The sequence below is a fragment of the Myotis myotis genome, unplaced genomic scaffold, assembly GCF_014108235.1.
Source record: "Myotis myotis isolate mMyoMyo1 unplaced genomic scaffold, mMyoMyo1.p scaffold_m19_p_24, whole genome shotgun sequence".
NCBI classification, from domain to species: Eukaryota; Metazoa; Chordata; class Mammalia; order Chiroptera; family Vespertilionidae; genus Myotis; species Myotis myotis.
In genome coordinates, this window is record NW_023416329.1 from 1,466,895 (window position 1) to 1,490,246 (window position 23,352).

The 23,352-nt window shown below is 65.0% G+C and overlaps 1 protein-coding gene across 1 annotated transcript in view; it reads right to left on the reverse strand.

The window, feature by feature from the left end:
• GRID1 (glutamate ionotropic receptor delta type subunit 1) overlaps positions 1 to 23,352 on the reverse strand; it is a 633,591-nt gene that overhangs the window by 191,199 nt on the left and 419,040 nt on the right. Inside the window, exons 6-8 of the mRNA XM_036356029.1 lie at positions 21,268 to 21,438; positions 4,254 to 4,415; positions 1,490 to 1,609 (exon numbers count right to left, since the gene is read on the reverse strand). Coding sequence (XP_036211922.1) covers positions 1,490 to 1,609; positions 4,254 to 4,415; positions 21,268 to 21,438 — 453 coding nt within the window. The remainder of the gene's footprint in view (positions 1 to 1,489; positions 1,610 to 4,253; positions 4,416 to 21,267; positions 21,439 to 23,352) is intronic.

Consider the following 23,352-nt stretch of genomic DNA (forward strand, 5'->3'; position numbering starts at 1 on the left):
GACTCTGTGTGCCTGTGCACACATGCATGCGACTGTGTGAGCGCATGTGTGTGACTGTGAGTACACACGTGTGTGACTGTGTGCATGCATATGTGACTGTGTATGCATGTGTGTGGCTCTCTCTGTGTGTGTGGCTGTGACTCTGTGTCCCTGTGTGCGACTGTGTGTGTATGTCTGTGTGTGACTCTGTGTGTGACTGTGTATGCATGTGTGTAGCTCGGTGTGTGTGCATGGCTGTGTGTGACTGTGTGTGTGTGTGTGTGGCTATGTGTGACTCTGTGTGTGACTGTGTATGCATGTGTGTGGCTGTGTGTGTGTGTGGCTGTGTGTGACTATGTGTATGTGTGTGAGACTATGTGTGTGTGTGACTGTGTGTAGCTGTGTATGCATGTGTGTGGCTGTGTGTGTGTGTGACTGTATGTGGCTGCGTGTGACTCTGTGTGTGGCTATGTATGCATGTGTGTGGCTGTGTGTGACTATGTGTGTGTGTGGCTGTATGTGTCCCTGTGTGTGACTGCATGGCTGTGTGTGTGTGTATGTGGCTGTGTGTCTCTGTGTGTGACTGCATGGCTGTGTGTGTGTGTGTGTGTGTGTGTGTGGCTGTGTGCCCCTGTGTGTGACTGTATGGCTGTGTGTGTGTGTGTATGTGGCTGTGTGTCCCTGTGTGTGACTGCATGGCTGTGTGTGTGTGTGTGTGTGGCTGTGTGTCCCTGTGTGTGAATGGATGTGCATCAGTGCCGAGTGCATGCCAGGCTTTAATGCTGGTTAGATGAGCCTGTGGCTCCTTCACATCGTGAGTGCTTCCAACTGTGGCTTAACTGTGGGGATTCCAACCCAGGGCCACAGCCCGCCCCCGTCCTCCATCCTGAAAACCCCACAAGAGAAGGAAAGGGTCACGGAAAACCCAGGCCTGCCTCTGGCATGAGCACCAAATAAAACGGATGAACCCCGAGTTATAAGCCCGTGCGCCCCTCATTTCTCCCTACAGGGGGCCCAGCACGCCCGCTCCACGCCTCCTCCTGCCTCGCTGTCTGCTCACGGTCTCGTCCACCCTGGACCGAGAACACTCTCTGGCTGCGCCTCCTCCTGCCTCAGCCACAGTCACACCTGCCCTGCGGTTGGGCTGATCCCAGGGGCTCTGGGAAAACATGTTGCCCCTCCCGCCTCACCCGGCCGCAGGCTGGCCCTCCCGCCTCACCCGGGGCCGCAGGCTGGCCCTCCCGCCTCACCCGGGGCCGCAGGCTGGCCCTCCCGCCTCACCCGGGGCCGCAGGCTGGCCCTCCCGCCTCACCCGGGGCCGCAGGCTGGCCCTCCCTCCTCCCCGGGGCCACAGGCTGGCCCTCCAGGCCCCATTGCGCTGAGACTACACGAGCGGCACTTGGGCACTTTCTGGTTGACAGTCCAGCCTCCTGCCCACAGTGCCATGGGGCAGCGCACAGGGCAGGGGCCACCGCAGCGGGAAGAGGGGCCGTGGCGCCCTGCAGCTCACCTTACGCATGTCTTTGCCGAAGGTCTCGCTGTAGGTCGTGCCGAGGATTTCGAACTGGACGTAGGGGTTCGAGCGATCCTCCCGAAACTCCATCACCCCTGTGAGGCCGGTGATGTGACCCTGCAGAGAGAAGGACAAACCACCGGAGAGGTAGGCAGACATGGATGGGGAGGGCCAGGGGGGGACCCAAGGCAAGCGGGACAGAAGTGGTCACCCAGAAGCGAGTCAGCAAGGTCTGGGGGCACGCCTGCGGTCCTGGGCCTCCCAGCGGCCCGCCCTGCCCAGCCCTGGCTCACGGGGAACCCCTCACGCCTGCGGTCCTGGGCCTCCCAGCGGCCCGCCCTGCCCAGCCCTGGCTCACGGGGAACCCCTCACGCCTGTGGTCCTGGGCCTCCCAGCGGCCAGCCCTGCCCAGGCCCTGGCTCACAGGGAACCCTTCACGCCTGCGGTCCTGGGCCTCCCAGCGGCCCGCCCTGCCCAGCCCTGGCTCACGGGGAACCCTTCACGCCTGCGGTCCTGGGCCTCCCAGCGGCCCGCCCTGCCCAGCCCTGGCTCACGGGGAACCCTTCACGCCTGCGGTCCTGGGCCTCCCAGCGGCCCGCCCTGCCCAGCCCTGGCTCACGGGGAACCCCTCACGCCTGTGGTCCTGGGCCTCCCAGCGGCCCGCCCTGCCCAGCCCTGGCTCACGGGGAACCCCTCACGCCTGTGGTCCTGGGCCTCCCAGCGGCCAGCCCTGCCCAGGCCCTGGCTCACAGGGAACCCTTCACGCCTGCGGTCCTGGGCCTCCCCGCGGCCCGCCCTGCCCAGCCCTGGCTCACGGGGAACCCTTCACGCCTGCGGTCCTGAGCCTCCCAGCGGCCCGCCCTGCCCAGCCCTGGCTCACGGGGAACCCCTCACGCCCGCGCCCGTCACTGATGCGGTCAGCAGGATTACAGGGCCTGCCCGTGCCACACGCGGTACTGGCCGTGTCCCCTACCCCCTGGAGCTTACAGCCTGCCCCTACACCCTGCCCCACGGGCTCACTCAGCTTGAGCCACGCGGGACATCCAAGGTCAGGAGAACGCACACGCAGTCACGCCTGTCAGACACAGGGTGGGAGCGGCAGGGCAGCCAGCACCAGGGTGAGGCCGAGCCCGGGTGAGGCCGCGCCCAGCTCAGGCCTGGGCGTGGCCACCTGTGTGACGTAGCAGGACACCTCCCATCTCCCCGCTTCGGCCTGGAGTAACTAGATCCTGTCAGGTCCTCTGGGGCCACAGAGAAACTGCACAGCATGGTGACTGCAGGCGGCACGGTGGGCGCATGCCCAGAGCCTCTCCCGTGGCCCAGTGGGCTCTGTCGGAGCAGACAGGGGCTGGGCTGCCCTGTGGTAAGACCCTTCTTTCTTCAAGTCTGGGAAGGGCTCTCATCCAGACATGACCTCCCCTAGACGGTGAGCTGGGAAGGACCCAGAGGCCGAGCTGGCCCAAGAGGCCCCCAGCCGCTGTAGCAAACAGTGCCCGCTGCTCCCGAAGCCACGTGCGGTTTGCTGCGACTACAGCTCCCAGCCCTGGAGATGTCCTTACGTGCTCTTCTGAAGCCTCTCAAAGCCAGGCCCCTCTGCCAAGCCTCCTGGGGCTTACCCAGTCCCTTCAAACCCAGCCCTCCACCGGGGGAGCTGCTCAGCACCCCACCACCAAGTGCAGAGAGCCTGCACATGCACACCTGCACACACACCTCGGTGAGCATGTCCCCACATGTGCGCACACATGCACGCACACACCTACATACCAGGCAACCACAACCACATACACACATGTACACATATGTGTACAGTGCATGTACACACACCCAGATGTCCACATGTGCATATGTTCACATGCGTCTGTGCACACATGCATACACATACAGACATGCACACACATAGACACACCCAGATGAACGCACCTGCACACACGTGTGTATACACATATACTAGTACATGCACACACCACACAGCTGAGGTCTTGGCTGATCAGCACATGTGCTGCCACTGAGTCGGCCTCTCTTACAGACAGCACACATGGGCAAGGCAGCTGCTCCCCCTGTCTCCTGAGAGCAGCTCCTGTCCTCAGCGGTGCGGTCCAGGCCCCCATGAGGCCCAAAGCCCTGGGTAGCACCGAACTCTAACATACCATGTTCTTTCGTACACCCCCATACCTATGAGAACGTTTAATTGATAAATGAGTCACAGTAAGAGACTGACAGCAATAACCATAGTAGGCAGAACAATTATAACAACACTAGAATACCGCAATACAAGTATGGAAAGGTGGTCTCTCTCAAAATACCTTATTTTACTGCACGAACCTCCTCTTCACGTGACAACGTGAGATGCTACAATGCCTATGTGAGGAGATGAAGCAGGTACTCAGAAGGACGTGCAACTTACACTGTATAAATGACTTATTTCTGGAACTTTCCATGTAATACTTTCCAACATTCGTTGGCCACAGGTAAGTGAAACTGCTGTCGGTGAAGCTGTGGAGAAGGAGACTGCTGTCTTTGTGACTCGGCAAATTACTTAGCCTCTCCAATCTCCTTAGGAAAACAGCGACAACAGTAATAACACACAGCCAGGAACCCTCGCTCACTCCTCCTCAAATGCTGGGGCCAGAAGCGTGGCAAGGAGAGGCCTGGGCAGGGCCTCCCCGCAAGAACTCCGTGCCAGGCCCCCCTGGAGGAGGCAGGTGGGGGTGGGGAGGGCCTGTGGTGGGCCCCGGCCCAGGAGGGTGTCCGTCTCACACACCTTTTTGATCGTGTCCAGCATGGACCGCCCGCCGTTCCATGGCTTGGTGGACTTGCGGATGCAGTTGAGGCTGGCCATGCTGTGCCACTTCCTGTCCTCCAGCTTCCTGTGGAAGGCGTTGGCCAGCATCAGCACGCTGTCATACAGGTAGAGGTTGGAGATCTGCGAAGACAAGGCAGGGACACCTTCGCCACGGTGCGCTTCCACAGAGGGAGAACCAGTGGAGGCGGGTGGCCCAGGGCGCCGCCCAGCAAGGGGGACCCAGGCTCTGTGCCGCGGCCCTCTGGCCCCGGGTTTACCCTCACAACCAGGCGGGCTGGACAGATTGAGACTCGCCCCGCGGCAGGAACTCGAGCTGATCAACCAGAGAACCAGAGGGATCAGCGCCCTGTGCAGTCTCGCATGCAAAGCAGAAAGGGGAGGGGCCCAGGCTCAAGCTAAGGACTCGGAGGGGAGAGGTGAGGCCTCTAAGGGGAGGCCAGCATGATGCCAGGGCAGGGCTGTGCAGAGGAGCAGGACCGGGCGGGAGGGACTGCCCAGATTTCTGATGAAGGACCAAGGAGCCAGAGCAGATACACAGACTAGGGGGTGGCAGTAAAACTTCCACCACAGAACAGGCAGCGCTGCATTCGCCTGCGGCCACAGCTGGCCGAGCGGTGGGAAGGCCTGAGGACAGCTCCGGGGTCTGCAACTCGCGCAGCGCGGGGCGGAGCCACAGAGGGAGGCAGGGACTGGGCCTGCTGAGCCCATCGGGGCCATAGGAGGAAGAACACAGGTGACTTCAGGAGAAGGACTCCACTGGAGGAGCCAGGCCCAGGAACCACTCTCCCACCTTGGAAAGACCACTCTGGTCCCTGGGCCGGGGGTGGCGGCCTGAGCGACTGTGTTGTGGTGATGGACATTCCAGACACAGTGGCATCGCTGCCAGCAGGGGGATGCCTTGGGGACTTGCGACTCTGAGAAGGTGGCCTCTGCTGAGCTGTGCCCAGTACAGCGGTCCTGGAGGAGACAGCGGTGGCAGAGCCCTAGGAGCGCTGGGGGGTGGGGGTGGGGGAGCAGCGCCAAGAGCTGAACGACAGCGGGCTCCAGGCTGGGCCAGGCCTGCCGATCACTCTCCTCCCACCACGACTGAGAGCCCTGACCCGGGTGAGCCGAAACCAGCAGCTGCCTTCGGGGGCCAGCGGGAGCCGCTGTGGGCGGAGCGCAGCCCTGCTCTCAGGTGTTGCCCCTCATGCCACCCCCTCCTCCTCCCACAGGGTGCCCTGGAGCAGGACGAGAAGACAGGAAGAGGGTGGGAGGAGGCGGCCCCTCAGGCAGGTGTGTGGTGGCCACGGCAGCTGCTGCACAGACAACCGTCAGCCAACGGGGCCAGAGGGCGACTCTGCACACGGGAGCAAGGCGGCCGCTGAAGATGCCAGGACAACCGCCAGGTAGCAACGGGGGCTCTGTCACCTCCCGGGGCTCCTGGGAAGACCAACGGACCCCTGGGCTTCAGGAGGAGCCCTGCTGCCTCCCAGCCTCCCCCATCATGCCCCAGAATTCCCCTTGCACCCCAACTCCTCCCTGCCTTGTTCTCAGCCTGCATACACTGGGTACCCCCAAAACACAGTCCCAGACAAGAGCTGGTGATGGGAACCGTCCTGCAAGATGAAAGCAAACGTGGGCAAGGGAGCTGCAACGGGACACCAAACACCCCTGCCCATCTCGCCTGCCGCCACCTAATGCCACCAGTGCGTCCCTGTGCCCTGCCCACTCCCACTGAGCCTGGCGCTGTCTGCTTCAGCCCGTGAACTTGTGGGGGGCACAGCCATGTGGGCCACCGAGACTGTACTCCTGGCACCTTTCCATGCTGTTGGGGTGAGAAACAGATGGAGGATGGACAGGAGGGGGCCATGGGGCAGGAGGGGGCCATGGGGCAGGAGGGGGCCATGGGGCAGGAGGTGGGGCCATGGGGCAGGAGGGGCCCATGGGGCAGGAGAGTGTCAGGGTAACCGACCACCTGCTGACTTGACAAGAGTCACAGGCCAAGGGGAAGCAGGCACGTGGGCACCTGGGACCTTTTCGGGGCTGCAGTGAGCAGGGGCCTGCCTGCCAGCAGAGACGTGCCTGCCCCCGGGCCCCCCTCTGCGCTACAGGAACCAGGACAGAGCCCTGGGCCCGCCAGCCCGGGCAGCCTCCTGGGAGAGAAGCCCGCGGCCACACTCAGGGGCCTCCCACTGCGGCATCACTGCTGGCGGGTGCCGCCCCTGGGAGCACAGAGCCAGGAGGAGAGGCTGCAGAAGAGACTGCAAGCCTCTCAGAGGGGCCTGGCTTTATTTTATTTATTTTCTGAAAGGATAACTCAAAGCTGAGAGTCCTTGATGATGTGAGGATTTCTCTACTCCAGACATTCATGGCTCTCCCAGCCACCCACTCACAGCCGACGCTCTTCACTCAGGCCCTGGACTCACGTCCACACTCGTCCACCACACACACATACACACACATACACACATACACACACTCACACATATACACACTTTCACACACTCCACACACAGTCACACACACTCACACATACACGTACACACCCACTCACGCACACTCACACATACACGTACTCACACACACATATACACACTCACACACACACACTCACACATACACACACACACACACACTCACACATACACACACACACACATACACACACACAGGGCAACACCGCCCGCCGCTGCGGCCAGACCAGCACCCGCTGGGACTCCCTCTCTCTCCACATCCCGACTCACAATGAACTGGGTACTTATCAAATGTGAGGATGCAGAGAGGCCTGCGAGGAGAGGAAAACACAGGATGTGACTCAGAAAGCTCCTGAGCCTCCCAGGTCTCCGCTGGGGACACTGCCCACACCGCACTGCCCTGCCCGCTCCCCCTGCCCCTCGCCGAGCTTCCTAAGCAGCGGGGACTCTCCTCCACACCTTCACTATCTCTACAACCAGCACCAACCACGGCGCACGGCTGGTGCTTAATGTGTGCTTGATGGCTGGGTGTTTGGTGGATGGATGGACGGATGAACAGCTGAATGAGTGTGGGGGGCGAGTGCGCGTGTGTGGGGAGGAGCTGGGGAGCTGGGGAGCTGGATGGATGGATGGATGGATGGATGGATGGATGGGAGATCTCCCGATAGGAAGGCACACATGAACGTGGTTCCCAGAAAGAAAATACAGACAGCAGAAAAAAGACCTGTTGCTCCACCTGTGACTTGGGAGGGAACTGCCTTCATTCAAACAACAGTTTGCTTCTCCTTTACACCACTCAGAGTGCCGTCCTGACCCCATGCGGCTGCTCCATCCCTGCTCCCTGAGCTGCCTCACTGCCTTGCCTCAGAGGACGCTGACACTGTGGGGCCTGGGCCCCTCCCTGCTCCCCCACCTCAGTGTCCTCACGCAGGCGACCCTCGACCCACTGGGCTCACTGGTGGGGATGCAAAGGACAGAGCGCCACCCTCACGGCCTGCTGTCTGGAGAAGGGACCTTTGGGGGAAAACTCAAGAGCAGGCAGCAGAAAGGCGGCTTCTGGCTGGGCTCCCTCCAGCCGGGACAAGGCAGGCGAGCCTTTCCCGGGTGGGTGTGTGGGCAGAGACCAGAGTCCAGGCGGGTCACGCCGTGCCCCTGCACCAGGAGCCGTCTGCGAGGAGAGGGCTCCCCTGCCGCTGGAGGGACACCCCTCACTGTTGGTCTTGAGGGGCTAACAGCCCAGCTGGAGCTCTAGGCAACAGGGCGGACGGGCGGGCGGGGCCTGAAGGAGCCCTTGCCTTCCCCTCCATTAGGGAAGGCGCAGCACATGGCGTATTGGCAAAGGACGGACACGCAGAGCACATGCTGTCACTACCCAAACCCTCAGCCCCGGGCGCTGGCCGTCAGGACACCGCAGCACAAAGCAACAGGCGAGAGTAGACAGAGCAAAGGAGAGGCCAAGGTGTGGCAGACAAAAAACCCGGATGCAAAGCAAAGGGCCTGGGCCCCCGTCCAGAAGCCAGAGGGAGCCAAGTCAGAGGAGGCAGAGCTGGAACCAGGAGAGGGGGCGGGGCTTCCCGGGCCTGGGCCTCCCTCCAGGTGGGGGCAGAGCTGGGGCTGTGGGAGCCACTGCGCCTGGTGAGATGAGCACAGGGTCTGGCAGCTTCGGCCCAGCCTGCCCAGGCCGGACGCGGTGCGTGGACACAGCATGTGCTCAATGCACACTGCGCGAGCCACTGAGTCCCACCCACCCCTTGCTGAGGGCTGAACAAGGAAGACTGCTCTAGCGGACGCTGATGATGACCAAACACGGGATCCGATCCCACAGGCTCTGCGGGCAGCTCCCCCTTCCCGGGGCGGGCAGCGGGCTGACCCCCAGAGATGCCAGCACAGGCAGCTTGTCCCGCAGAGGGTCCCGCTGGGAGGACAAGCTGAGGCCCAGATGTCACAGCTTGAGAAATCCCTCCCGGGCCTGGCCTCTCTGCCGGGGAGCTGCCAGCCCTGCTGTCCAGAGCGGGTGCAGGCTGAGGAGGCACAGATGGTGGCAGTGGCCAAGGGTGCAGGCACTCTGCTCACTGCTGGGTCCGGGGGGAGGGTGTGTGGATGGGGAGGGCGGCTGTCCCTACCAGCAGGTTTCTTCTTCCCGATGCACACGTGCCACCTGCAGCCAGAGGGCAACCAGGGGCCCGAGGAGGCCGCCTGTGCGCTGCGCCTGGCAGAGGCCCGCCTGCACTGCCCTCTCTGGCTGCTCACTGCTCCGGCCGGGTCTTTAGGGTGGAGAAAAGCAGGGACAGTGACCAAGGCCCAGGGCCGCTCCGGAGCTCAGAGCTGCAGAGGGGAGGTCAGCCATGGCAGCCTGAAGCCAGGGGGGGCACAGAGGGCCCGGCGATACAGACCCACGGGCGGCGCATCAGAAAGGCTTTACTCGGCCGCACGGAGAGTGAGTCCCTCTATGGAGCCCCTGGACAATCGCAAAATGCAAAAAGGAGAAATTCCAACCCAAAAAATCAACACCACATCAGCCCAAAACCTAATGCAAGGCCCGGCTCCCAACCCCGGCCAGCACCCGGCATCCGCCTGTCCCCCTCCGGAAACACATGGGCTGTCACGGGTGCTACGGGACAATATGCTGTGGCCGCCTGGCAGCCCACGCCGCCAGGTACTGCAGGTCTAAACGGGTGCCACACGCTCCCTCTGTGGGCGGCTGTCCCGGCCATTGGGGATTCCAGGGCTGGTCACCATTTCATCACTGGCCACTGGTGGACTAGCCCAGCCCCACGCCCGCTGGGCAAGGAAAGGGGGTGGGTCCCGCGCTGCAGCCCCGGCATTTTCCTTCCAGGGACTCCCTCTCCACTAGTAGGAACCCAGCTCCAGTGTGATGCCCTGCCGGAGGCTTCACAGCACAGCCGACCACAGCCCCTCCCCGGGCCTCGCGAACACTCCTGCCCCAGCAGGTCTCCTCAGAGCAGCATCTGGGGCAGAGCCCAGAGGACAGGAGCGTCCCATCCAGCCTCCTTCACCCCCTCAGCCCAACGCTCAGAGCCCTGGCTCCTGTTACTGACCCTGAGTGGGTTGTTCTAACCCTGTTCTTGTCTCCTGGGGGAGTCTCACGGCCAGAGGCGGGCAGCGGTTCCTCTGCCTCCTCCATTGTGCTCAGGAGGGGGCGCCAGCTGGGGGACGTGGAGGGATGGCGTGTGCTTGGGAGGAGCCTGCAGCCTCCCGGGCTGCTGGGCGGGATGAGTAAACAAACCCACAAGGACACGGGCAACAGGGCAGAGGTTCCTTAATAATACTGCACTCCTAGGCCCACAAAGAGGCTCGGAGACCGCTTACCTGGTGTTCGACCCGCATTCCGCACAGACCCGCCCACCGTCCTAATGGAGGCCTCTGGGGAGCAGGGTCTTGGATGAAGAACTCAGGGGCCCAGCACGGCTCTCCCACGAAGGGCATCTCTCACTGCTGCGTGTGAGGCTGCGCAGTGGGTGACAGGGCACTGGGTGCGCTCGGTGGGTGCCACGGTGGGTGCGCACAGTGGGTGTGCACGGAGGACAGTGGGTGCGCACGGTAGGTGTGAACGGTGGACGGTCGGTGTGCACGGTGGGTGCCACAGCGGGTGAGCACGGTGGATGCGCACGGTGGGTGTGAACGGTGGACGGTCGGTGTGCACGGTGGGTGCCACGGTGGGTGCCACGGTGGGTGCACACGGTGGGTGTGCACAGCGGGTGCGCACGGTGGGTGCCACAGCGGGTGAGCACGGTGGGTACGCACGGTGGGTGTGCACGGTGGGTGCGCACGGTGGGTGTGCACGGTGGGTGGCAGGGCACTGGGTGCGCACGGTGGGTGAGCATGGTGGGTACGCAAGGTGGGTGTGCACGGTGGGTGCGACGGTGGGTACGCAAGGTGGGTGTGCACGGTGGGTGGCAGGGCACTGGGTGCGCACGGTGGGTGAGCATGGTGGGTTCGCAAGGTGGGTGTGCACGGTGGGTGCGACGGTGGGTACGCAAGGTGGGTGTGCACGGTGGGTGGCAGGGCACTGGGTGCGCACGGTGGGTGAGCATGGTGGGTACGCAAGGTGGGTGTGCACGGTGGGTGGGACGGTGGGTGGCAGGGCACTGGGTGCGCACGGTGGGTGAGCTTGGTGGGTGTGCACGGTGGGTGCGCACGGTGGGTGTGCACGGTGGGTGGCAGGGCACTGGGTGCGCACGGTGGGTGAGCATGGTGGGTACGCACGGTGGGTGCGCACGGTGGGTGTGCACGGTGGGTGGCAGGGCACTGGGTGCGCACGGTGGGTGAGCATGGTGGGTACGCACGGTGGGTGCGCACGGTGGGTGTGCACGGTGGGTGGCAGGGCACTGGGTGCGCACGGTGGGTGCACACGGTGGGTGCGCACGGTGGGTGTGCACGGTGGGTGGCAGGGCACTGGGTGCGCACGGTGGGTGAGCACGGTGGGTGAGCACGGTGGGTGAGCACGGAGGGTATGCACAGTGGGTGCCATGGTGGGTGAGCACGGTGGGTATGCACGGTGGGTGAGCACGGTGGGTGAGCACGGAGGGTGAGCACGGTGGGTGCGCACGGTGGGTGAGCACGGTGGGTGTGCACGGTGGGTGGCAGGGCACTGGGTGCACACGGTGGGTGCACACGGTGGGTGCGCACGGTGCGTGTGCACGGTGGGTGGCAGGGCACTGGGTGCGCACGGTGGGTGCGCACGGTGGGTGAGCACGGTGGGTATGCATGGTGGGTGCCATGGTGGGTGAGCACGGTGGGTATGCACGGTGGGTGAGCACGGTGGGTGCGCACGGTGGGTGTGCACGGTGGGTGAGCACGGTGGGTGCGCACGGTGGGTGTGCACGGTGGGTGCGCACGGTGGGTGTGCACGGTGGGTGAGCACGGTGGGTGTGCACGGTGGGTGAGCACGGTGGGTGAGCACGGTGGGTGCGCACGGTGGGTGCGCACGGTGGGTGAGCACGGTGGGTGAGCACGGTGGGTGCCATGGTGTGTGAGCACGGTGGGTGCGCACGGTGGGTGAGCACGGTGGGTGCGCACGGTGGGTGCGCACGGTGGGTGTGCACGGTGGGTGGCAGGGCACTGGGTGCGCACGGTGGGTGCCCACGGTGGGTGCGCACGGTGGGTGTGCATGGTGGGTGGCAGGGCACTGGTTGCGCACGGTGGGTGAGCACGGTGGGTGAGCACGGTGGGTGAGCACGGTGGGTATGCACAGTGGGTGCCATGGTGGGTGAGCACGGTGGGTATGCACGGTGGGTGAGCACGGTGGGTGAGCACGGAGGGTGAGCACGGTGGGTGCACACGGTGGGTGCGCACGGTGGGTGTGCACGGTGGGTGGCAAGGCACTGGGTGCACACGGTGGGTGCACACGGTGGGTGCGCACGGTGGGTGTGCACGGTGGGTGGCAGGGCACTGGGTGCGCACGGTGGGTGAGGACGGTAGGTGAGCACGGTGGGTATGCACGGTGGGTGCCATGGTGGGTGAGCACGGAGGGTATGCACGGTGGGTGAGCACGGTGGGTGCGCACGGTGGGTGTGCACGGTGGGTGAGCACGGTGGGTGAGCACGGTGGGTGCGCACGGTGGGTGCCATGGTGTGTGAGCACGGTGGGTGAGCACGGTGGGTGCGCACGGTGGGTGCGCACAGTGGGTGTGCTCGGTGGGTGGCAGGGCACTGGGTGCGCACGGTGGGTGCACACGGTGGGTGCGCACGGTGGGTGTGCACGGTGGGTGGCAGGGCACTGGTTGCGCACGGTGGGTGAGCATGGTGGGTGAGCACGGTGGGTGAGCACGGTGGGTGGAAGGGCACTGGGTGCGCACGGTGGGTGAGCATGGTGGGTACGCAAGGTGGGTGTGCACGGTGGGTGCGACGGTGGGTGGCAGGGCACTGGGTGCGCACGGTGGGTGAGCATGGTGGGTGTGCACGGTGGGTGCGCACGGTGGGTGTGCACGGTGGGTGGCAGGGCACTGGGTGCGCACGGTGGGTGAGCATGGTGGGTACGCACGGTGGGTGCGCACGGTGGGTGTGCACGGTGGGTGGCAGGGCACTGGGTGCGCACGGTGGGTGAGCATGGTGGGTGTGCACGGTGGGTGCGCACGGCGGGTGAGCACGGTGGGTGAGCACGGTGGGTGCCATGGTGTGTGAGCACGGTGGGTGAGCACGGTGGGTGAGCACGGTGGGTGCGCACGGTGGGTGCGCACGGTGGGTGTGCACGGTGGGTGGCAGGGCACTGGGTGCGCACGGTGGGTGCACACGGTGGGTGCGCACGGTGGGTGTGCATGGTGGGTGGCAGGGCACTGGTTGCGCACGGTGGGTGAGCACGGTGGGTGAGCACGGTGGGTGAGCACGGTGGGTATGCACAGTGGGTGCCACGGTGGGTGAGCACGGTGGGTATGCACGGTGGGTGAGCACGGTGGGTGAGCACGGAGGGTGAGCACGGTGGGTGCGCACGGTGGGTGCGCACGGTGGGTGTGCACGGTGGGTGGCAGGGCACTGGGTGCGCACGGTGGGTGAGCACGGTGGGTGAGCACGGTGGGTGAGCACGGTGGGTATGCACAGTGGGTGCCATGGTGGGTGAGCACGGTGGGTGTGCACGGTGGGTGAGCACGGTGGGTGAGCACGGAGGGTGAGCACGGTGGGTGCGCACGGTGGGTGTGCACGGTGGGTGTGCACGGTGGGTGGCAGGGCACTGGGTGCACACGGTGGGTGCACACGGTGGGTGCGCACGGTGCGTGTGCACGGTGGGTGGCAGGTCACTGGGTGCGCACGGTGGGTGAGCACGGTGGGTGAGCACGGTGGGTATGCATGGTGGGTGCCATGGTGGGTGAGCACGGTGGGTATGCACGGTGGGTGAGCACGGTGGGTGCGCACGGTGGGTGTTCACGGTGGGTGAGCACGGTGGGTGAGCACGGTGGGTGCGCACGGTGGGTGCGCACGGCGGGTGAGCACGGTGGGTGAGCACGGTGGGTGTCATGGTGTGTGAGCACGGTGGGTGAGCACGGTGGGTGAGCATGGTGGGTGCGCACGGTGGGTGCGCACGGTGGGTGTGCACGGTGGGTGGCAGGGCACTGGGTGCGCACGGTGGGTGCACACGGTGGGTGCGCACGGTGGGTGTGCATGGTGGGTGGCAGGGCACTGGTTGCGCACGGTGGGTGAGCACGGTGGGTGAGCACGGTGGGTATGCACAGTGGGTGCCATGGTGGGTGAGCACGGTGGGTATGCACGGTGGGTGAGCACGGTGGGTGAGCACGGAGGGTGAGCACGGTGGGTGCGCACGGTGGGTGCGCACGGTGGGTGAGCACGGTGGGTGGCAGGGCACTGGGTGCACACGGTGGGTGCACACGGTGGGTGCGCACGGTGCGTGTGCACGGTGGGTGGCAGGGCACTGGGTGCGCACGGTGGGTGAGCACGGTGGGTGAGCACGGGGGGTATGCACGGTGGGGGCCATGGTGGGTGAGCACGGTGGGTATGCACGGTGGGTGAGCACGGTGGGTGCGCACGGTGGGTGTGCACGGTGGGTGAGCACGGTGGGTGAGCACGGTGGGTGCGCACGGTGGGTGCCATGGTGTGTGAGCACGGTGGGTGAGCACTGTGGGTGCGCACGGTGGGTGCGCACAGTGGGTGTGCTCGGTGGGTGGCAGGGCACTGGGTGCGCACGGTGGGTGCACACGGTGGGTGCGCACGGTGGGTGTGCACGGTGGATGGCAGGGCACTGGTTGCGCACGGTGGGTGAGCATGGTGGGTGAGCACGGTGGGTGAGCACGGTGGGTGGAAGGGCACTGGGTGCGCACGGTGGGTGAGCATGGTGGGTACGCAAGGTGGGTGTGCACGGTGGGTGCGACGGTGGGTGGCAGGGCACTGGGTGCGCACGGTGGGTGAGCATGGTGGGTGTGCACGGTGGGTGCGCACGGTGGGTGTGCACGGTGGGTGGCAGGGCACTGGGTGCGCACGGTGGGTGAGCATGGTGGGTACGCACGGTGGGTGCGCACGGTGGGTGTGCACGGTGGGTGGCAGGGCACTGGGTGCGCACGGTGGGTGAGCATGGTGGGTACGCACGGTGGGTGCGCACGGTGGGTGTGCACGGTGGGTGGCAGGGCACTGGGTGCGCACGGTGGGTGCACACGGTGGGTGCGCACGGTGGGTGTGCACGGTGGGTGGCAGGGCACTGGGTGCGCACGGTGGGTGAGCACGGTGGGTGAGCACGGTGGGTGAGCACGGTGGGTATGCACAGTGGGTGCCATGGTGGGTGAGCACGGTGGGTATGCACGGTGGGTGAGCACGGTGGGTGAGCACGGAGGGTGAGCACGGTGGGTGCGCATGGTGGGTGTGCACGGTGGGTGTGCACGGTGGGTGGCAGGGCACTGGGTGCACACGGTGGGTGCACACGGTGGGTGCGCACGGTGCGTGTGCACGGTGGGTGGCAGGGCACTGGGTGCGCACGGTGGGTGAGCACGGTGGGTGAGCACGGTGGGTATGCATGGTGGGTGCCATGGTGGGTGAGCACGGTGGGTATGCACGGTGGGTGAGCACGGTGGGTGCGCACGGTGGGTGTGCACGGTGGGTGAGCACGGTGGGTGAGCACGGTGGGTGCGCACGGTGGGTGCGCACGGCGGGTGAGCACGGTGGGTGAGCACGGTGGGTGCCATGGTGTGTGAGCACGGTGGGTGAGCACGGTGGGTGAGCACGGTGGGTGAGCACGGTGGGTGCGCACGGTGGGTGTGCACGGTGGGTGGCAGGGCACTGGGTGCGCACGGTGGGTGCTCACGGTGGGTGCGCACGGTGGGTGTGCATGGTGGGTGGCAGGGCACTGGTTGCGCACGGTGGGTGAGCACGGTGGGTGAGCACGGTGGGTATGCACAGTGGGTGCCATGGTGGGTGAGCACGGTGGGTATGCACAGTGGGTGCCATGGTGGGTGAGCACGGTGGGTATGCACGGTGGGTGAGCACGGTGGGTGAGCACGGAGGGTGAGCACGGTGGGTGCGCACGGTGGGTGCGCACGGTGGGTGTGCACGGTGGGTGGCAGGGCACTGGGTGCACACGGTGGGTGCACACGGTGGGTGCGCACGGTGGGTGTGCACGGTGGGTGGCAGGGCACTGGGTGCGCACGGTGGGTGAGCACGGTGGGTGAGCACGGTGGGTATGCACGGTGGGTGCCATGGTGGGTGAGCACGGTGGGTATGCACGGTGGGTGAGCACGGTGGGTGAGCACGGTGGGTGTGCACGGTGGGTGAGCACGGTGGGTGAGCACGGTGGGTGCGCACGGTGGGTGCCATGGTGTGTGAGCACGGTGGGTGAGCACGGTGGGTGCGCACGGTGGGTGCGCACAGTGGGTGTGCTCGGTGGGTGGCAGGGCACTGGGTGCGCACGGTGGGTGCACACGGTGGGTGCGCACGGTGGGTGTGCACGGTGGGTGGCAGGGCACTGGTTGCGCACGGTGGGTGAGCATGGTGGGTGAGCACGGTGGGTGAGCACGGTGGGTGGAAGGGCACTGGGTGCGCACGGTGGGTGAGCATGGTGGGTACGCAAGGTGGGTGTGCACGGTGGGTGCGACGGTGGGTGGCAGGGCACTGGGTGCGCACGGTGGGTGAGCATGGTGGGTACGCACGGTGGGTGTGCACGGTGGGTGCGCACGGTGGGTGTGCACGGTGGGTGGCAGGGCACTGGGTGCGCACGGTGGGTGAGCATGGTGGGTACGCACGGTGGGTGCGCACGGTGGGTGTGCACGGTGGTTGGCAGGGCACTGGGTGCGCACGGTGGGTGAGCATGGTGGGTACGCACGGTGGGTGCGCATGGTGGGTGTGCACGGTGGGTGGCAGGGCACTGGGTGCGCACGGTGGGTGCACACGGTGGGTGCGCACGGTGGGTGTGCACGGTGGGTGGCAGGTCACTGGGTGCGCACGGTGGGTGAGCACGGTGGGTGAGCACGGTGGGTGAGCACGGTGGGTATGCACAGTGGGTGCCATGGTGGGTGAGCACGGTGGGTATGCACGGTGGGTGAGCACGGTGGGTGAGCACGGAGGGTGAGCACGGTGGGTGCGCACGGTGGGTGCGCACGGTGGGTGCGCACGGTGGGTGTGCACGGTGGGTGTGCACGGTGGGTGGCAGGGCACTGGGTGCACACGGTGGGTGCACACGGTGGGTGCGCACGGTGCGTGTGCACGGTGGGTGGCAGGGCACTGGGTGCGCACGGTGGGTGAGCACGGTGGGTGAGCACGGTGGGTATGCACGGTGGGTGCCATGGTGGGTGAGCACGGTGGGTATGCACGGTGGGTGAGCACGGTGGGTGCGCACGGTGGGTGTGCACGGTGGGTGAGCACGGTGCGTGAGCACGGTGGGTGCGCACGGTGGGTGCGCACGGCGGGTGAGCACGGTGGGTGAGCACGGTGGGTGCCATGGTGTGTGAGCACGGTGGGTGAGCACGGTGGGTGAGCACGGTGGGTGCGCACGGTGGGTGCGCACGGTGGGTGTGCACGGTGGGTGGCAGGGCACTGGGTGCGCACGGTGGGTGCACACGGTGGGTGCGCACGGTGGGTGCGCACGGTGGGTGGCAGGGCACTGGTTGCGCACGGTGGGTGAGCACGGTGGGTGAGCACGGTGGGTGAGCACGGTGGGTATGCACAGTGGGTGCCATGGTGGGTGAGCACGGTGGGTATGCACGGTGGGTGAGCACGGTGGGTGAGCACGGAGGGTGAGCACGGTGGGTGCACACGGTGGGTGCGCACGGTGGGTGTGCACGGTGGGTGAGCACGGTGGGTGAGCACGGTGGGTGCGCACGGTGGGTGCGCACAGTGGGTGTGCTCGGTGGGTGGCAGGGCACTGGGTGCGCACGGTGGGTGCCCACGGTGGGTGCGCACGGTGGGTGTGCACGGTGGGTGGCAGGGCACTGGTTGCGCACGGTGGGTAAGCATGGTGGGTGAGCACGGTGGGTGAGCACGGTGGGTGGAAGGGCACTGGGTGCGCACGGTGGGTGCCATGGTGGGTGAGCACGGTGGGTATGCACGGTGGGTGCCATGGTGGGTGAGCACGGTGGGTATGCACGGTGGGTGAGCACGGTGGGTGAGTACGGTGGGTGAGCACGGTGGGTGCGCACGGTGGGTGAGCACAGTGGGTGGCAGGGCACTGGGTGCGCACGGTGGGTGTGCACGGTGGGTGCGCACCGTGGGTGGCACGGTGGGTGCGCACGGTGGGAGGCAGGGCACTGGGTGCTCACGGTGGGTACGCACGGTGGGTGCGCACGGTGGGTGTGCACGGTGGGTGCCACGGTGGTTGTGCACGGTGGGTGCGCACGGTGGGTGTGCACGGGGGGTGAGCACGGTGGGTGTGCACGGTGGGTGGCACGGTGGGTGCGCACGGTGGGTGTGCACGGTGGGTGGCAGGGCACTGGGTGCGCACGGTGGGTGAGCACAGTGGGTGTTCACGGTGGGTGAGCACGGTGGGTGTGCACGGTGGGTGAGTACGGTGGGTGTGCACGGTGGGTGAGCACGGTGGGTGCGCACGGTGGGTGGCAGGGCACTGGGTGTGCACGGTGGGTGTGCACGGTGGGTGAGCACGGTGGGTGCGCACGGTGGGTGGCAGGGCACTGGGTGTGCACGGTGGGTGAGCACGGTGGGTGTGCACGGTGGGTGGCAGGGCACTGGGTGTGCACGGTGGGTGAGCACGGTGGGTGCGCACGGTGGGTGAGCATGGTGGGTGTGCACGGTGGGTGGCAGGGCACTGGGTGCGCACGGTGGGTGTGCACGGTGGGTGTGCACGGTGGGTGTGCACGGTGGGTGAGCACGGTGGGTGGCAGGGCACTGGGTGCGCACGGTGGGTGAGCACGGTGGGTGTGCACGGCGGGTGGCAGGGCACTGGGTGCCACGGTGGGTGCCACGGTGGGTGAGCACAGTGGGAGGCACGTGATGCCTGTGAGGGGCAGCCCAGGTGAGAACTGCCCTCCCACCTGCTGTGAGCTCTGGCAGCGCTGCTCAGGAGGAGAGGGGCACTGGGTCCCGCAAACCCCGATGCAGGCCAGCCTCTCCACACGCGGCCCCCTCCACGTGACACCACTAGTTCGGCCTCACCCTACACGCTGTCCCTCCATCCTCCCACTCACTTTTCATTATGACCCTAAGAGGCAGGTGCGTTCTCACCCGTCTACAGAGGAAGAAACCGAAACACAGAAGGAAGAACTGGTGAGTATTGGCGTCCTGGAGCTGGACCCCAGCAATCTGGCGCCCGTGCTGGGCTGCCGCGCTGCAGGGCCTCTGGGTGTCGCTCCTGTCTGCCCTGTGGGGTGCGGGTCTCGGCAGGACAGCGGGAGGTGGGAGGCCCGTCCCAGGCTGACACTGCACCAGCCACACCTCTGAGCGACCTTGCCCTGTTGGTGTGGTCATTTCAGTGTGGCCTCCACGGGACTCTGCACCAGCCTGCCTGGCAGCCGCATGCACTGCACCCGCACCCGCACCCGCACCTGCACCCGCACCTGCACCTGCACCCGCACCCCACACCCGCACCCGCACCCGCACCCGCACCCCACACCCGCACCCGCACCCGCACCCGCACCCGCACCCGCACTCGCACCCGCACCCGCACCCACACCCGCACCTGCACCCGCACCCGCACCTACACCTGCACCTGCTGACCCCTGAGATGAGGCAGCATATGTTTGCGCCCTGGGAAGAGCCCCCCTCCTGCTCCTCAGCAGAAGTGCAGTGTGAGAAAGCAGGACTGGTGACGAAGCAGGAACTGGATGAGTGGATGGGGCCAGGGAGGCGGGGGCAAGGCTGGCTTGTGTTTGGAGAAGGTGAAGCTCTGCAAGGAGAGGGTCTCCCCAGGTCCAGCTCCATGAGTGAATGAGTCCCCCTGCCCCTGCCCCTGTGGGGGTGTGGGATGGACAGGCTCACGCCCCTGAGCCACATCCTCCTCTCCTCTCCCTTCCACCTGGAGAGCAGGCATGAGCACGGAGCTGCGCTGCAGGGCCGGCTTGGCCCTCGCCCTTCCCCACTCCCCAGAACAGCGGAGAGCAGAGTCGACCAGCGGCGTCCAGAACAGACGCTCTTGCCCCAGCACCTGCCTCTCCCTGGCCCCTGTGCCCAGGGCTCCGAGGCCTTGGTCTTGCAGGGGCCTGGGGTCCACTCTCCTGGCCAAACCCCAGACATCCTGATGGTCCCGGCGCAGGAACAGGGAGAGGGGATTGCTCCAGGGAAAAATCGGGATCTGCTGTGTTTCCATGAGAACGATTTTGTGTTTACCATCTGTTGGGGCATGTTCTCCCCACCCCCGCACCCCCCACCAAATACCAGATTACAGAACGGATTCAGCGCTTTGGCAAATGACACGTGCCCAGCCCACTCCAGAGACTCTAACCACCCACCACGTGCCTCTCCTGACAGGCAGTGCCCCCGCCCTGCAGCGGGGCTGATACTCACTGGCAGCCACACCGGCCTCCTGAACCCCTGACCTCCACCCTCATGTGTGGCTGGCTAAAGAGGTGAGTAACCCTAAATGCTGAGTGCAAGCATCTCACACACACACACACACACACACACGCTTCTGGGCGACTCTCACAAACCCAGTGGAAGAAGTGCCCTGACGTTACCCACCACGTCTCGGATGAAGTTCCCTGGTGCGTGACCCTCTCCATGGACAGTGTCCACAGTGCTCCCCCACTGCCCACACCCACAGGAAACCAGCTCTCCTCTCGGACGGGGCACAGCCCACACCTGAGCCCTTGTGGGAGCCGGAGGGAGGAACGGCGGGGGCATGGAGGGTCCTGCCCAGTGCCCTGGTGGCCCCGCCTCAGCATTCAGCACAGGAGCTGGCCGGTCCCATGGCTCCCCAAGAGCCACGTCATATTATTGACTTCCCCGAGGAGAACCTAAACCAGGTTCCAAATGAGGACCCCCGCCTCCTTCCCCAGCCCAGCCAGGTGAGCCCCCAACAAACCACCCGGCTCCTTCCCCAGCCCTGCCAGGTGAGCCCCCCAACAAACCACCCGGCTCCTTCCCCAGCCCTGCCAGGTGGGCCCCCCCAAAAAACCACCCGGCTCCTTCCCCAGCCCTGCCAGGTGAGCCCCCCAACAAACCACCCAGCTCCTTCCCTAGCCCTGCCAGGTGAGCCCCCCAACAAACCACCCAGCTCCTTCCCCAGCCCTGCCAGGTGAGCCAACCCCCCCCCCAACAAACCACCAGGCTCCTTCCCCAGCCCTGCCAGGTGAGCCCCCCAACAAACCACCCAGCTCCTTCCCCAGCCCTGCCAGGTGAGCCACCCCTCCCCCGCCCCCAACAAACCACCCGGCTCCTTCACCGCAGAAGCAGAAGCTGAAGCAGAAGCAGAAGCCGAGGAGCCCAGAGCTCCTGACCCCTCAGCACGTGGCTGAGATAAAAGAGGTGCCCGGACTAAAGGGCCTGGGAGCTGACCCCGCAGCTGCTGCCAGTGCTGCTCAGAGACGCTGCCCTGTGCCCGCCTCCAGGTCACCAAACAAACCCGTCATTAGAGCTGGCGGGCAGACTGGCCCGGACTCCCGGCACGGCTCTCACCTGCAGCATCTGGAGGTAGCCCTCCTGGGGGTCGCACAGCAGGGAGGAGATGCGGTGGTTGTTCCTCGTGCATTTCTGGTTGTCCTTGGCAGCCGGGAATATCTGTCGGACCACGGTCATCCTGCCCAGGGCGCTGTGGACCAGATCCAGAATCTCTGGGTCACTGATTTCCTGGGGAGACAACCAGACCCACACTTAACATCCGCTGGAACTTCCTCTGCCAAAGGCCTATGAGCAGCTGAGCCAAAGGGATGCAAGGGCGGCCCAGGTCAGTCCCTACTGCTTGTTTACAAACAACACTTGTGTGCCCCCAGTGCAAGCAGGCTGTTCAGCATCTCCCGAGGCCCTGGCTCCCTGGGCCAAGCTCAGACTCAGTGGTGTCAGAAGCGCATGGTGTCGGCTGCCCTCCCGGTTTCTGCTGGGAGTCAGCGACCTGATCTAGGCAAGCACAGCTGCTCCCTCTGACACCACTGACCAAAATGCAACAAGGCACCTCTTATCCTATCTAATAAAAGAGTGATATGCAAATTGACCATCACTCCAACACACAAGATGGCCACCCCCATGTGGACACAAGATGGCCAGCAGGGGAGGGCAGTTGTGGGTGATCAGGCAAGCAGGGGAGGGCAGTTGGGAGGGACCAGGCCTGAAAGAAAGGGTAGTTGGGGGCGACTAGGCCTGAAAGGGAGGGTATTTGGGGGCGATCAGGCCTTAAGGGGAGGGCAGTTAGGGGCAATCGGGCCAGCAGGGGAGTGGTTAGGGGCACTCAGGCAGGCAGGCAGACAGGCAAGCAGTTGGGAACCAGCAGTCCTGGATTGTGAGAGGGGTCCCAGATTGGAGAGGGTACAGTTTGGGCTGAGGGACACACACACACACACACACACACACACACACACACCCTGCCCTGTGCACGAATTTTGTGCACTGGGCCTTTAGTTCATTAATAATTGGATTCTTTTTTAAAAAGATTTGCATACAAATTTTGAAAATATATCCATGCTTTCATTCACAGCATGAAATCTATCCCATATCTCCTGCAGGTTTGTTCTGTGCTCAGTAATGGGGATATCTCTGTGAGCAAGTCAGGCCTCACCCCATTATTCAGTGATGGCCAAGGTCATCCCAGGATGAACTATGCAGGGGACACAGTAAGGAAATAGAGAGGCAAGAGAACCCCTAGTTCCAGGTGAGCATGCTGAGCCCTGATGTATTTCATCTCATGTGGTGATAACAACAGCCCAGGTGCTCACAACCGCTTAGGTGCTCACAACAGCCCAATGCTCACAACCCAGTGCTCACAACAGCCCGGGTGCTCACAACAGCCCAGTGCTCACAATCCCCAGTGCTCACAACAGCCCTGGTGCTCACAATAGCCCAGTGCTCACAACAGCCCTGGTGCTCACAATAGCCCAGTGCTCACAACTGCCCAGGTGCTCATAATAGCCCAGTGCTCACAATCCCCAGTGCTCACAACAGCCCGGGTGCTCACAACCCAGTGCTCACAACAGCCCAGGTGCTCACAACAGCCCAGTGCTCACAACCCCCAGTGCTCACAACAGCCCAGTGCTCACAATCCCCAGTGCTCACAATCCCCAGTGCTCACAACAGCCCAGGATTCCCCAGGCAGAGACGATTACTATCCTGTTGACAGGGAGCACCATGGAGCGCAGGGATAGCAAGGTAGCCGCCACAGGGAGCTCTTCCCAAGTAGGCTTCTGTGAGGAGTCAGCACTGGAGCAGAGCCTGAAGGATGAGCTTGTTAAGCTAAGTGCTTGCATGTAGGAAGGGGGGAAGGGCAGTGCCCCGCTGAGTTGGTGTCAGTGCTGCTGAAGATGGAGAGACTGCACCATAGCAGCTGCACCTGCTCCTGTGAGCACACCAGCTCCTGTGAGTGGGCACCTGCTCCTGTGAGTGGGCACCAGCTCCTGTGAGTGGGCACCTGCTCCTGTGAGCACACCAGCTCCTGTGAGTGGGCACCTGCTCCTGTGAGTGGGCACCAGCTCCTGTGAGTGGGCACCTGCTCCTGTGAGTAGGCACCTGCTCCTGTGAGTGGGCACCTGCTCCTGTGAGTGGGCACCAGCTCCT